At 47.8% G+C, this 14804-nt stretch overlaps 1 protein-coding gene across 3 annotated transcripts; it reads left to right on the top strand.

Moving 5' to 3' along the window:
- Window positions 1-4400: 4400 nt before the first annotated feature.
- On the top strand, window positions 4401-14263 carry ECSCR (endothelial cell surface expressed chemotaxis and apoptosis regulator). Of its 3 annotated transcripts, XM_041766682.1 has the most exons (9): window positions 4402-4556; window positions 7716-7760; window positions 8058-8108; window positions 8246-8305; window positions 10543-10656; window positions 11061-11159; window positions 11386-11422; window positions 12294-12390; window positions 12557-14263. In XM_041766682.1, the coding sequence occupies exons 1-9, from the start codon at window positions 4496-4498 to the stop codon at window positions 12563-12565; spliced, it is 573 nt and encodes a 190-aa protein (XP_041622616.1). In that variant the 5' UTR covers window positions 4402-4495; the 3' UTR covers window positions 12566-14263. The 3 variants fall into 3 exon arrangements, with proteins under 3 accessions (XP_041622618.1, XP_041622616.1, XP_041622619.1); XM_041766684.1 differs by lacking the exon at window positions 8058-8108 and having other exon boundaries at window positions 4401-4556; XM_041766685.1 differs by lacking the exon at window positions 10543-10656.
- Window positions 14264-14804: the final 541 nt, after the last annotated feature.

Here is a 14804-nt window from a genome sequence, read left to right as displayed (position 1 = left end):
TTATTTAAAAAAAAATTTTTTTTTTTTTAAGATTTTATTTATTTACTTGACAGAGCGCATGCAAGCAGGGAGAGTGGCAGGCAGAGGGAGAGGGAGAAGCAGGCTTCCTGCTCCATCCCAGGACTCTGGGATCATGACCTGAGTTGAAGGCAGATGCTTAACTGGCTGAGCCACCCAGGTGCCCTATTTCAAAAATTTTAAGAAATGAAATATTACAAATAAAATAGGAGCCCCATTTTTTGACCTTGCCCCTCCTTCTAACCATTTTGTTGAATATGACATTTATCATTCCCATGCAAGGTATATTTTTTTCTCTTTGGATTTTTTCCTCTTTGGTTATTATAAATATTAATTTTATATGTCTCTTTGCATTTGTCTGAAGGTAGCTTCATTTGAGAATGTGTGTGCTTCAATGTGTTAAAGTCACAAAAAGTGCCCACCAGGAGCACCTAGCTGGTTCTATCAATACTGCATGTGGCTCTTGATCTCAGGGTTGTAAGTTTGAGCCCCATGTTGGGTGAGATTACTTAAAAATAAAATCTTTTTAAAAAGCTCTCACCAAAAAAAAAAAAAAAAAAAAAAAAAAAAAAAAAAAAAAAGCTCTCACCAGGGGCACCTGGGTGGCTCAGTGGCTGAGCGTTTGCCTTTGGCTAGGTCCTGATCCTGGGATCCTAGGATCAAGTCCTGCATCAGGCTCCCATAGGGAGCCTGCTTCTCCCTCTGCCTATGTCTCTGCCTCTCTCTCTCTCTCTCTCTCTCTCTCTCTGTCTCATGAATAAATAAATACAACCTTAAAAAAAAAAAAAAAGCACCCAGCAGTTTCTCCTCTAACTGGAGAGTTCATAAAGGATAATTTTTGGTTTTATAAATTTTATAAATTTATAATTTTTGGTCTCAACTAACTCCATGCAACCAGCCATCCCTCATTTTGTCCCTTGCTCTGTGTGTGCCACCCTCCATTCCAGTCTAGAGACCAAGAGACCTCTGGGAACTTCACTCATCCAGTAGCTTGATCTCAGGAGGCAACATGTAGCCCTTTGATTCCTTGTCCATCAGCCAAGCTGCTCCACACTCTGACGTTCAGGGACTTCACTCAGATCTCCAAGCTCACTTAAGCCCAGGTTACTGGGCTGCTGACCTGGTCTTGTAGGCTGGCTGGCCTTGAATCCAGCTAGGAGGCTGATCCCCTACCTGTCAATGATACCCAAGGCTCTGGACGTCCCACATTGGTTCACTTAGACTTCAGCCAGAGGGAATATGGGTTCTGCCACAGTGAAAAGCTTTAGTCACTGCTGTTTGGTTCCTGCCCCTAAAGACACATGTCCCATTGCTCTCATAAGCACCACCACTGAAGCTCCAGTCCCTGAGTCCAAAAGCCCAATTCCTGCTCCTGCTGATGGCAATCTCCCCTTTCCCTCCCTCATAAATCTTGGATCTATCTCCTAAAAGGCCTCAGAAAGGATAAGTGGGTGGAACTTTGGGGACTAGACTATTATTCCAGCCTTCCTTTACTTTTCCATCTCTATGCTCACTCTTCTGAGCTGCCCTTCCCCTATTCCCACCATCTAAACCTTAACCATCTTTTATGGCTTAGTTCAAGTGTCACCTCTGCCAGGAATATATTCTTCAGCCCCCTAGACGAGGTAGCTTGCTCTCTTTTGCTTAAACGCTATACCAGGATGTTTTTTACCTCGTTCCTGACATTTGCCACACTTTGTCTTATATACAGGTGGGTGAGTGCTCATTTTTCTTCCTAGCCTCAGAACCCCATCAAAGTACTCCTGTCTGTGTTCCGGAGTCTATCATGGGGCTTGGTACCACACAGCAGGTGCTGGACAAAGGTTGCTGAATCAAACTGGAAACTGAAAGAATCCCTCCACCCCAACATGGTCCTTAGATTTGTAAGCCATAACCTTCACCTGTGGGGATGGCACTTCTGAGCCATGACAAATGTTCAGTGACTTATCCTCTCAGTCTCTTTGGCTTTTTGTTGTAATGGAGCCTCTTGGAGGGGTTCAGGTTCTAAAATGATAAAAAAAAAAATCTGCTCTTGGGCAGCCTGGTGGCTCAGTGGTTTAGCGCCACCTTCAGCTCAGGGCCTGATCCTGAAGTCCCAGGATCGAGTCCCACGTTGTGCTCCCTGCATGGAGCCTGCTTCTCCCTCTACCTGTGTCTCTGCCTCTCTCTCTCTCTCTCTCTCTCTGTCTCTCATGAATAAATAAATAAAATCTTTTAAAAAATCTACTCTTATTTCAGAGGAGAAGCCCTGGCTTTCAATGTTTAGGCGTGGGAACCACAGATGAAAAGAGTCTGGGGTCCTCCCCACATTCAGCCTTCCGGGATGGAGGGCCCTGACTCAGTTCTGTGCACTGGGGTCATTTCTCTTTTCCAATTCCCAAGGTGGGTGGGTAGTGGTTAAATAGACCATAGAACAGTAAAAACGTTGCCGTTAAAAATGATCACCATGAGGAGCGCCTAGGTGGCACAGTGGGTTGAGCGTCTGACTTTTGGTTTTGGCTCAGTTCATGAACTCAGAATCCTGGGATGAAGCTCCCAGTGTGGAGTCAGCTTGTCTCTCTCCTCCCCCTCTTCACCCCACCATATGCATTCTCTTTCTAAAATAAATAGGGACACCTGGGTGGTTCAGCAGTTGAGCATTTGCCTTTGGCTCAGGTCGTGATCCCGGGGTCCTGGGATCGAGTACCACATTGGGCTCCCTGAAGGAATCCTGCTTCTCCCTCTGCCTGTGTCTCTGCCTCTCTCTCTCTCTCTCTCTCCATGTCTCTCAGGAATAAATAAATAAAATCTTTAAAAAAGAGAGAGAAGGACAGAGGGGCACCTGGGTGGCTCAGTCGGTTTAGCATCTGCCTTCTGCTCAGGTCATGATTCCAGGGTCCTGGGATCAAGTGCCACATCTGGCTCCCTGCTCCTCCTCTCTCTGCCCGCCAGTCCTCTGTTTGTGCTCTCTCTCTCTCTGTCAAATAAATAAATAAAATATTTTAAATATAAAATAAAAATAAAATAAAATCTTTTAAAAATAAAATACATAAAATAAAATTTAAAAAGAGAGAAAGGGGCCTTAGAGAAGCTACGTCATAGTAGCAATGAGCACCCCCATTGCCTGGATCTCCATTTCTCAAAGCCATTTGCCACTAAAAGGAACTGGGGCTCCTTTGGAGGAAACAGCCAATCTCAAAGTTGGCATGGGATGAACATGGAACATCTTGTTACTCCAGAAAGTAAGAAAATCCTCAAAGAATGATGGAGCCATGTCAACAGGACATGAAAGCCAGCTCAAAGGGACTCCCAGTGACCAAAATGGGGACAATCTGTGCATCAAAATAATAAATTATTGTAATGTGTAATATTTACAGAATTCAAAGTACTTATTTGCAAATAAGTACTTAATTATAAAGGTGAAAAGAGGAACTTTAAAGTGGGGAAAGCTAGCCATAGTGGCTGAACGGTGGCCCCCACAAAAGTATGTCCATATCTTAGTCCCCAGAACCTGTGAATATTAACCTTATGTGGAAAACCAGTCTTCTCAGATGTAACTAAGCTAAGGATTTAGGGACAAGGAGGTCATCCTGGATTATCCAGATGGTCACTAGATTCAATGACAAGTGTCCTTGTAAGAGACACACAGAGGAGAAGGTGATGTGCAGATAGAGGCAAAGATTGAAGTGATGTGGCCACAAGCCAAGGAATGTCCAACAGACACTGGAAGCTGGAAAGGACAAGGAACAGATTGTCCTCTAGAGCCTTGGGAGGGAATATGGCCCTGCTAACATTAAGAATTGTTAAGAATAACAATAGGGGTGCCTGGTGGGCTCAGTCAGTGGAGCTTGAGACTCTTGATCTCAAGCTTGTAAATTCAAGCCCGGACCCATGTGGTTGTAGAGATTACTTAAAAACAAGCAAACAAAAACAACGTTTGTAAGGCCTCCCTGAAAAATGCTGGAAGTCCCATCTGCATTGGGACCCTGGGAGTGGAGAGGAATGTGAAGCATTCAGAGTCTCCAGAGCATGGATGGCTGGTGGGCTGAGCTTTAGAGTTCATCTTGGGAGACGAGGACCTGGTCTGAAACAGTATGGGGAGAGATTGGAGTTCGACTCCAGGTAAATTTCCAAAAGCCTCCAAACAGTGTGTGGATGAAGCTGATGGACCCCTCAGAGGGGCAGAGAAGGGGGCATGGACCCCGTTGCCATCACTGGTCTTTGTGGAAAGGCCCTGGAGGACCCCACTGTGGCGCTAGCCCAGGCAGGGCAGAGCCCCAGGCACAGTCACACTGCTCCAGCTTTACATCCTCATCTGGGCTGCTGGCTGAGCAGGGCCCCTAGAGCCAGGCCCAATCTGTTTCCTTCTATTCTTTGACAGGAAGCTCCTGGAGAGCGAGCCCCCACCCCACACCCCGCCCCAGCACTCCCTCTCTCTTCTCCACTATGGACAGAGCCACCGTGGAGCAGCTGCCTGCCCGCCACAGACCCAGCTGACATGGGCACCGTCAGAGCGGCGCGGCTGTGCGGGGCGATCCTTGGCTTCCTCCTGCTCCAAGGTAAGAGGCACTTGCCATCCTGCCTTAGCACTTCCTCTCCCGCCACTGGCGGTCCTGGGCGCCTGTCCCTTCTTCACAGAGTAGGAGGCACATGCTCTTCACCCAGGCCTGTGCCCAAGGGAAATTCCAGAGCCTTCTGATGAAGAGAACCAGTTGAAATGGTGTGGGGGGAAGGGTGGCCATTACTGAGCGAAGGTGAAGTTGAGATGTGGCTAAACCCTTTTGTGGGAACATTTCCAGGGTGAACTGGGGCCTCCACAGTCTGACCTCCTGAAATGTGGGAAGCCACCATCTTGGTGTGAGACTGAGGCCAGAGAGCTCCTTCCAGGGTGTTCAGGCACAAAATTGTCTGCTCCTTGGGCTTTACAGATGATCCTGACTCTTCTTTCATACGAGGAGTAACAACCTGGGAATTCTAAATGTTGACTTGAAGCTCAAATTACAGCAAGAGAGACTCAGGTTAGGTACAAAGAACTATCTACCAGAGAGGATGTATACAGCATCCTCACCTGAGGGGCTGGATGAGAAGGCATCCAGAGGAGATGCCTGGAAACAGCCCCTCTGAGACCTGATTCTGGGAGCCAAGGAAGGGTGAAGCAGCTCAGGAGTCCTCTAATTAGGGAGCAGTTGCTGGGAACCATGAGAAATCCAGGAGATTCTGACTCACAGGGCAGCAACTTCCGTTTGCTCATCCCTTCCCTACTCCCATGTCACTCTCCAGCAGTCCTCTGTTGGAGACTTAGGAGCCTGCTCATACCAAGTGCTTGGATGGGGACAGAGGAAGGCCCTCCCTTGGTGGGGGTAGAAAGCCTGAGTTCTAATACTCTGTCCCTTGGAGAGGTCAGACCTTTCTCTAGAAGCCCATGGGCTGGGAGCAAAACTCTGATTGCCCACCCCATTCCCATCCCTACCCCATCCCCGGAGGACAGAGTCACAGGTTTGATCCGGGGCTGGGGGACTAGGCTGTGGTAGAAACCTCAGAAGTGGCAGAGAAGGACATTAAAGGGGAGCCTCATGAGGGGGCACTGTCCCAGGCAAATGGCAGGGCTCATGGTGCCCTGTATAAACTCTACATGAGCCACGATTACCCTTTGAGTTTCCTCATCTCTCATCCTGAGATCTCAGCATGCTTACTGTCTCCCTTGAGGAACCCTTTTTGAGGTGATTCAGGCCCACAAGGTGACTTGACTTGGATACACAGAGACTTGGAGGATGTCTAGCATTTATTGAGCATGGACTGTCAGGCACTGAGTTAAGTGCTTTATACGAATTTTCCTATTCTCGCAACCACTTATGAGGTATGTAAGTCATTTGTGTTTTAAAGAAGAGGAAAAACTAAGGCCCAAGTTGGAACGTAAGTGGTAGAGCAGGACTTGAACTCATATCTGTCAGACTCCAAAAGCTGTGATTTTTAAACTACTAAATTCTGCTGCTGAGGAAAATAAGGGACAGAGGTGGTAGAGAGGAAGAAGGGAGAGGCTGGAAGGTAATGAAGCAGGTAGGGATTAGGGAGAGGAGACAGGAAAATCAGAAATCTCATGTGGCCAGGGTTCTTGGGGTGTCTACAGGCCCAGGGGTCAGAAGAACCCTGGCTTGCAAAAACAGATGTTCCCAAAGTCCCTCATCTACTCACAGAAGAATCTACTGCTAACAGAAATTTCTGGTAGGGGGATAGGGCCAGAAGACAGAGAACAGAGTACTGGAGCTTAGAGCCTGTGGTTTTGGAACTCTTCCTAAAACACTGGTTTTGTTTCCACACTTGCCAGAAGGCAGTGCATTGTGTTCATCCATGAAGAGCTAATGTGACAACCTGATAGAGCTCAGACGGTACCTAAGACACGCTTCATCAATTACTGAGAGGTGTTGTCAGGATGTGCCTTGAAATGTTCTTTCAGGGTCATTTTCAGCTGGGCGGATTGCTCGCTAGCCTTGGGTCCCTACTAGTTTTAATCCCCCTCTGATGCCCCACCCAGTGAGAGGGTGGGGCTACCAGAGACAGGGTGACTTGGAAAAACACAGCCACGGTTTAGGCGAGCTTGGGTTTGGAAACCGTTAATTCTACCCCATCCAAGTGATAGCCCCATGGAGGAAGGCAGTAGTTAAGGAAAATAAACAGGCCGCCAGGCTACCACAGGCTGGGAGGGCCCTGGCCCCAACCACCTCTGCTCACCCTTGCCCAGGCTTGGGACCTCCGTGTTGATGGGAGCCTGGGAGCCCAAGCGCCAGGCCAGAGGCTACAGTCTCAGCAGTGGCAGAGGGACGGGAACCCAGCTGGGCGGCTCCACTTCCCCACGTTGTTTTCCTTTCACATTGTTCACAGGTTTCAAGAATGATTTCATTGTGGAAAATGAGCAAACACAACCTGACCTTTCAGGTCCCACACACACAGGGGCCACACATACAGGCACACAAGCACACATACACATCTGCACAGAGACCCACATGCACATACATGGATGTACAAAAAAGCCAATGAGGGCTTCTGATAGGGGCCTCCCCGTAACTGGCTCCTCCCTGGGTTTGGCCAACCACGGCCATTTCGGAAGCAGCCTCTGCCTATGAAAATAAGATTGGCTGCTTGTTCTAGAGCTTCCCTGGCTCCTACATGTTCCTCAGAACTTACTTGCTGTGTGCACCCGTACTTCCAGCTGGAGGGGGGCAGAGAGACAGCCCAGATACCTACCCCAATCCATAACCTCATTTTATTCACCACATCTTTCCATCCTCTTCCCTTGGGGCAGAACCAAGATGACAATATTCACAGGGGAAAATGAAGGGCTCAGTGGTAGGATAGCAAGAACCTGGAGTCCAAGGTCCTTATCTAGACGTCGCAGGTTACTGGCCCTCTGTCCTTGGACAAATCACTAGTTTGAAATAACCTTCCCCTGACCTCAAGGCAGGTTGGTATAAAATACACATGGGACTAAAGAGTCAGGAAAGGACTCTGGCACACTGAACCACGAGGTGGTGGTGATGGTACTATTGAGTGCTAGTTTCAGAGGAAGCTAGCACTGTGAGCCAGAGCCACATTCTTCAGCCCTCTGCCAAGTGTGTCTGCCTTCCAACATGGAAGGTTTGGAGAGCCTAGGATCTTCTGTGGGCTCTGCACTGGACAAGAGACTCATCAAGCTAGTCAAAGTGTTCTGCTTTCTCTGGCAGGCCACCACTCCCAGCCCATGACGATGCAGACATCTCGGTTTCAGGGTAAGAGCAAATACATAGCGCCTACTCTGGTATGGTGACCTGGCAGCTTAGGAAGGGTGAGACCAGATCTCAGGTGATTAGGGCTGGGGCCTGAGCTCTCAGGACATGGGTCCTGAGCTCTTCTCAGGACTATTTCAGCTTGACCCCGTCTCACGTGCTTTCAAAGAGGAGTAAGATGAATGGCTGAGGGTGGGGGTGGCAGGTAGAAAGACTAGAAAACTCTAGTTACAAGGGAAGAAGAGAAGGAGACAGAGTAATAGAAAGCAGTGACCCTCAGCCTCAGATGATTTGTTTCAGGAGCCTTTGGCAAACCAAGTCTGATCACAGAACCACTTTCTTCCAATACAGGTGAGTGAGTGTGGCCAGTCCCTGCCCCGACCTAGCCCTTCAGATCTGCTTGGAACCCAAGGGTTCTCAGTTGGATGAGGGAGCATGGTGTCACCAAACCTTCCCCCCTCTACCTCTTCCTGCCTCTGTCCTTACAGGAAATAGCTCTTCCTCAGAGCCCAGAAGCTCAAGCTCTCCGGCCAGTGCTGGGACCCCAGGTACTCTGCTGCTCAGATCCAGATGCCCTCTGGGGAGGGCCTAGTGGGAAGCAGGCACAGTTTCTGCCCTACAGAAGAATATAGACTAGTAGGGAAACACACAAGTAAATGGGACCTCACATTGCCAACTACAAAGCAGGGTGGGAAGGGATGTGATAAGCATGAAGAGAAGGTGCCGGAGGAGCAGAGACTGATGCAGGCCACTTCAGACTTGGGAGTCAGGGAAGACATGTTAGAGTGAGTGACCTTGGAAGTGGAGGCCCAAGAGTTAACCAGATGAGGACTGTGGGTTGGAGGGTGGTAGCATGTATATTCTAGGCAGATGTAACTATATCGGTAAGGTCCCAAAGGGAAAAGAAAAGATGGCTCCTTCTGGAATTGAAAGCAGTAAAGAAAAGGAAGATTTTGGACTAAAGAGACCCCCGTGTACATACTGGCTGAAGCCCTGAGCAGGCCCACCCATGCTTCCCAATCTGCAGCAGCTCCAGAGAGGGCCTCACAGGTCCTCGCGGTAACCATTAAACCCGGGACACTGAGCACAAGCACCATGGATGGTCACCCCCAGTCCCTGGTGGGCATGACTCAGCCCCAGCCACAGAAGGACACAGCACAACCTAGTGAATATGTGGGGCTGAGGATCAAGAGCACTAGGTCATTTGTGGTTGGGGTCCTTCTCCACCTCGTCATGAGGCCCAGATTCTGTCCTACAGTGAGGCGTCTCAGGGCCAGGATCCACATCAGTGGCAGCCTGGTTTGGGAATGAGAGAAGGTTGGTAGGAAGTAGAGACACAGCCTTGGGCCTGGTCACAGTGAAGGTAAAAGAAGCCTAGACTCGGGACTGATAAAATCATGGAGGGGGAAGGGAGAGGGAGAACCCAAAATGATGGAAAGGGAGGCAGAAGGGGTTTGGCCAGGACTATATGCTTTTTGGGGCAGGCTGACCTTCATGTGCCAGTGTGGGGAGAGAGCTGGGAGGGAGTGGCCACTTCCATCCTAGCCCTGCTGTTTCATGGCATAGGTCCAGCTATCCCAAGGAGCAGTGGTATGTCCTGCCTATACTCTCAGTGAAGAGCACCCTGACCCTTCCTCTTATCCTACCCCTTGGCTCTGAGATTTTTTTTTAGACTCGAAGACTTATTTGGCAGTGCAGGTACAGATAAGGAAATGGATAGCAATCAAACTTGCAGTACAATGAGTGGAAGAGGGGGTGCCTCAGTGACTCAGTCGGTGGAGCTGTGACTTTTGATCTCAGGGTTACAAGTTCAAGCCCTGTGTTGGGTGTTGAGATTACTTAAAAACAAAATCTTAAAAAAGAAAAAAAAAGGAGTTGAAGAAGGGAAGAGATGGGTAATCATACTACTTTTTTTTTTTAAAAGATTTATTTATTTATTTATGAGAGAGAGAGAGAGAGAGAGAGAGAGAGAGAGAGGCAGAGACACAGGAGGAGGGAGAAGCAGGCTCCATGCCAGGAGCCCGACATGGGACTCGATCCCGGGACTCCAGGATTGCGCCCTGGGCCAAAGGCAGGTGCTAAACCGCTGAGCCACCCAGGGATCCCCTAAGAGGGCTAGAAACTGGCAGCCTGGCTTATTAAATCAGTGCCTAGGGATAAACACCCAGGGGCTTTTTTCCTCCCACTTCAACCCTTGGCAAAACACAGATGGCTCTACCTTGCCCAGTCTGGCTCCCTATCTCTAGAGCATAAATGAGCCCCAAGGGGATGGTGGGAAGAGAATAATAGGAGAAGCATTTTGAACTTTTTGGAGTCCCCTGGACCTAATAACATGAGCAACCAGCAATGCAATTCACCTCATCCCACATCACCCAGTTCCAACCTCCGTCCTAATGAGATCTGGTCTGAGTGGCAAGGAGGAAGTCCTTTTTGTAGGGCATTAGCTCCTTCTGCAGTTCTTTTTTTTTTTTTTTTCTTTCTTTTTAAGATTTTTTCATTGTAAGATTAAGATCTCTTTTTTTCTGTTTTCTCATGAGAGACACACAGAGAGAGGCAGAGACATAGGCAGAGGGAGAAGCAGGCTCCCTGTGGGGAGCCCAATGTGGGACTTGATCCCAGGACCCTGGGATCACGACCTGAGTCAAAGGCTCACGCTTAACCACTGAGCCACCCAGGTGCCCTCCTTCTGTAGTTCTTTACCCCGGGAAGTGGGAGGGAGCTAGCCATGTCTCTGGTGGGCTATGCCAGTCCCTTCATTGACATACCCATCCCCACTCCACTTCAGACACTTCTCAAAATATTACTCCCATATCAACCACCATGAGCCTGAGGATAAGAGAAGACTCAACCATTTTGCCCAGCCCCACGTCAGAGACGGTGCTCACTGTGGCTGCATTTGGTAAGAGAGAGGAGAAGATGGGGAGAGTGGCAGGAGACCCCACCCCTGAACTAACGTAGACTCTGGCTCCGGAAACACGAGTTTAAATCTCACCTATTTATTTGTTGTAGGAGGGCTTGGTTGATGAAGAAGGCCCTGGTAGGAAGGAGCTTCCACTGGCCCTCCAGTCAACTCTTCTGGGCTCTGCCGGGTTCCATGCTCTTATAGGAGGGTGGGACAGGGCTGTGGAGCTCGCTCTCACCAGGAGTAGCAGGCTGAGAATTCATTCATCCAGCGGAGAAGGGGAATTCACTCTGCTCTCAGAGTCTATCTACACGGCACTTGGCTGGGAAGGGAATTTGGACTCTTCTGGCCCCTCTCTGACCCCTCCTTTGCCTCTCCCTTACCCCATTCTCCCTGTCCAGGTGTTATCAGCTTCATTGTCATCCTAGTGGTTGTGGTGATCATCCTAGTCAGTGTGGTCAGTCTAAGGTTTAAGTGTCGGAAGAACAAGGAGTCTGAAGGTACATGCCCTTCCACTTGGGGTCCCACTTGTCCCTCTTTGCTAAGAGACCAAGAGCTAGATTTTGGGACTGACACCCAGCCTGGAGTGCAGGAAAAGAATGGCTCATAAGCACCACTGATGAAATGGGAGGGTAGTCCACTTGGGTGGGCTTTGAGGAACAGGTTGGTCTTCTGAGTTATAGTATGTGACCCTCCCCCCAGTCTGTGTCTTTGGATGTTTTACAGATCCCCAGAAACCTGGGAGTTCGGGGTTATCTGAAAGGTAAGACTGTCAGAGGCATAAGGGAGAAATCATCTCTTTGACCTCTCAGCCCCTACTCCAAGAAAGAACTGCCGCTTCCTGCCTTCTGCGCACATGCTTGCATAAGCATGCATGGAATCTTGACAGCCACCAGCAAGGCCAGGGTTAGGGATGGGTGGGACAGGGGTGACCCTAACAGGAAACAATCAAGTGACAGGAGATGAATGGAACTCTTCAGCCTGAGGGCTAAGCCTCTATAACCCCCTCTTGAAAAGTGTAGGAATTCAGATGCTAATATGCCCCTCTTTTTAAAAAAAGATTTTATTGATTTATTTTAGAGAAAGAGAAAGGGGCTGGGGGAGGGAGAGAGAAAGAGGAAAACCTAAGCAGTCTCCCCTCTGAGTGCAGAGCCTGAGGCAGGGCTTGATACCACAATCCTGAGATCCTGACCTGAGCTGAAACCAAGAGTCAGACACTTAATCAACTGAACCATCCAGGACCCCCTCTATTATACCCCATTAAATAAGAAAACACTTAGTTAAGGAGCATCTTGTATATGCCAGGTACTATGGCAGGTATTTTATAATATTATCTCAAATCCTTACAGCAATCCTTCCAGGCAGATATACTGCATTCTGTACATTTGAAAAAATGAGATTTGGAAGAGGTTGTAACTCGGGCAAGATCACATAAGTAGCAAATAGTAAAACTAAGATTTAAATAGAAGTTTTTTGGGCTTCAAAGCACACTCCCATTTCATTAGGGTCCATTGCCAAATTACAGGTTTAATAGAAACAAAGTTCAAGGTTCCAACACTTTGCCCCACAGTTATTTAACCACTATATTGACTCCTGTTCTTCATTGTTCAACCATGTTCCTATCCTTCCCCTAGCTGCTCCACAGCCAACGGAGAGAAAGACAGCATCACCCTGATCTCTATGAAGAATATCAACATGAATAACAGCAAAGGATGCCCCACCGCAGAGAAGGTCATTTTTTCCTAGTTCCTTTCCTACCTTCTCTTCCTTTTATCTTCAGATTCTAATCCCTTAACCAGAAAGGTGATACTGTCAAAGACCCAGGCTCTGCTCTCATCTTCTCTAGCCCACTACTGCTAAGAAGTTCACCCTTTTTCATGTTGTATTTATTTTGCAGGTTCTTTAGAAGCAATGTTGGGTCCCCATGGATCCAAGGATGATGCAGCTGCCCTGTGACTATAAAGAGGAAGGCGATGGGATCAGTAGACGCACGAGCCACATATAAATTATTTTATTATTTCACATTTACTCCAAGATCTAAAGGACACTAGCATTACCTCAGATCTAGGAGCAAGCTACCAGTATGAGAGACTCCTTCCCATATGGGCAGCCACTCGAGAAACACAGCGTGTTCCTCTCACCTGCTCAGTCACAGGAAGGAAGAGTCTGTAGAGCAAGAGGAAGGAAATGATAAAATGGAGTGGCCCTTGCTACTTTGCATTAAAATTATTTTCTGGCCGACAGTCTAATTTCTTTTAAGGTCTGTGCTCTTGTGCATATTTGTTAACAGTGTTCTAGGAGCTATGGGGCCTCCTTTCCTGGGCAAGGCATGGACCAAAGTTTCTGCCTCTGAGGGAGCTCTCTGAGAAAACTGTGAGGTAGACTAAACATTTTGTCAGGTCTGCCTCAGTTCACCTGGATTTTTAAGGAGGAATGTGGTCCTGAGTGACTAATCACTTCAAGAGAAGAGAGAGAAAGGGAGCTGTAAACACTAACCAATCTTCACCAGTAAAGAAGTTCTGAACCTGAAGAGTGAGAACATGAGAGGCACGATGCATTCTGACTAGGGAAGTCCAGCGGTGAGGGCTGAGTAATATGAAGGCAAATGTCTTCTCTCTGCCCAGGGTTGACATGCCTCACTTTGGTCCAAGCTGTGAGAATAACACTGGCAAGGTTTGGAACAAGGGCAGGTCTGTAATTTCATAAGGCAGAACCCACCCCCTTTACCCCATACAGCTATAATCTTTGTGTCCTAGAGATAGGACAAAGGGGGACAAACACTGTAAAGTCTTTTAAAGGGAAAGAGGAAAAGAAAGCAGTTACCAATTTTCTTAGAAATCTCCATTATGACACTGGTTTGGAAGTGAATCTTGGTTGGGGAAAATTCGGTGGAAGAGTCATCTATGTGTGTCTGCACAGAGGGGTTAACTTTATAAATACCTGCTAGCTGGCAGTTCAGATTATAAGGAGATGACCCATTCTAAAACAATGTGTGACAACATGCTATTTGCTTCTGGATTTAGACTTTGCAAGGTGATATGATAGAGAAAGCCTAGGACAAAAAACTTTACCCTCTCCGTTTCATTGTAACTATTCAAGTGGACTGAAGAAACCTACTGGATTCTAAAATCTTCTAGGACAAGGCTTAAAATCTAGTTGTGATTAGATGTCTGTAGCTCTATTTGGTACACGGTGCCCAGCACATAAGAGGCCATAAAAACTTGGGAAGTAAAAGTACTAGTTGGCAATTGCAGCAGATAATGTCGAATATCCCCACTCAGATTCCACTTCAAGGTCAACTCACTATTTCCCCAGCTGTTAGGAGTGTTGGCTGCTAAAGTTTGAGAGAGAGAGAGAGAGAGGAAAGAAGGAAGGAAGGAAGGAAGGAAGGAAGGAAGGAAGGAAGGAAGGAAGGAAGGAAGGAAAAGAAAAAAAAGGAGCATTGTCTCCTGAGGGCTCGTAGCTGGTTGATGACTGGTTGATGGGGATGGGATAAAGACCTGGACCTCTTGCCTCAATTTCCCCTTTCCCCAATCCTGCTTCCCTTACTCCTCACAGCTCTTGTTCCCAGGAGCATTCACCAAATAAACTTTCAGCATGCAAATCTCAGAGTCTCAGAGTCTATTTCCAACCTATAATAGCAATACTACAGCATTAAAAAAAAATTACAGCATTTTAAATTTGTTTTTTTTTAAAGATTTTATTTATTCATTTGAGAGAGAGAGAGAGAGAGAGAGAGAGAGAACTAGCACAAGCAGAGGGAGCTACGGAGGGAGAAGGAGAAGCAGGCTACCCACCAAGCAAGGAATCCAATATGGGGCTTGATCCCAGGACCCCAAGATCATGACCCGAGCCAAAGGCAGATGCCCAACCGACCAAACCATCTAGACACCTAGTATAGCATTTTTTTTTGTTTTTTTTTTTGTTTGTTTGTTTGTTTTTTTATTTATTTATGATAGTCAGAGAGAGAGAGAGAGAGAGAGAGACAGGCGGAGGGAGAAGCAGGCTCCATGCACCGGGAGCCTGATGTGGGATTCGATCCCGGGTCTCCAGGATCGCGCCCTGGGCCAAAGGCAGGCGTCAAACCGCTGCGCCACCCAGGGATCCCTACTATAGCATTTTTTAAAAGAATTTATTTATTTGAG

Source organism: Vulpes lagopus, chromosome 8, assembly GCF_018345385.1.
Source record: "Vulpes lagopus strain Blue_001 chromosome 8, ASM1834538v1, whole genome shotgun sequence".
NCBI classification, from domain to species: Eukaryota; Metazoa; Chordata; class Mammalia; order Carnivora; family Canidae; genus Vulpes; species Vulpes lagopus.
The sequence above is the reverse complement of the archived record's forward strand: the minus strand, read 5'-3'. Positions and strand labels throughout refer to the sequence as shown.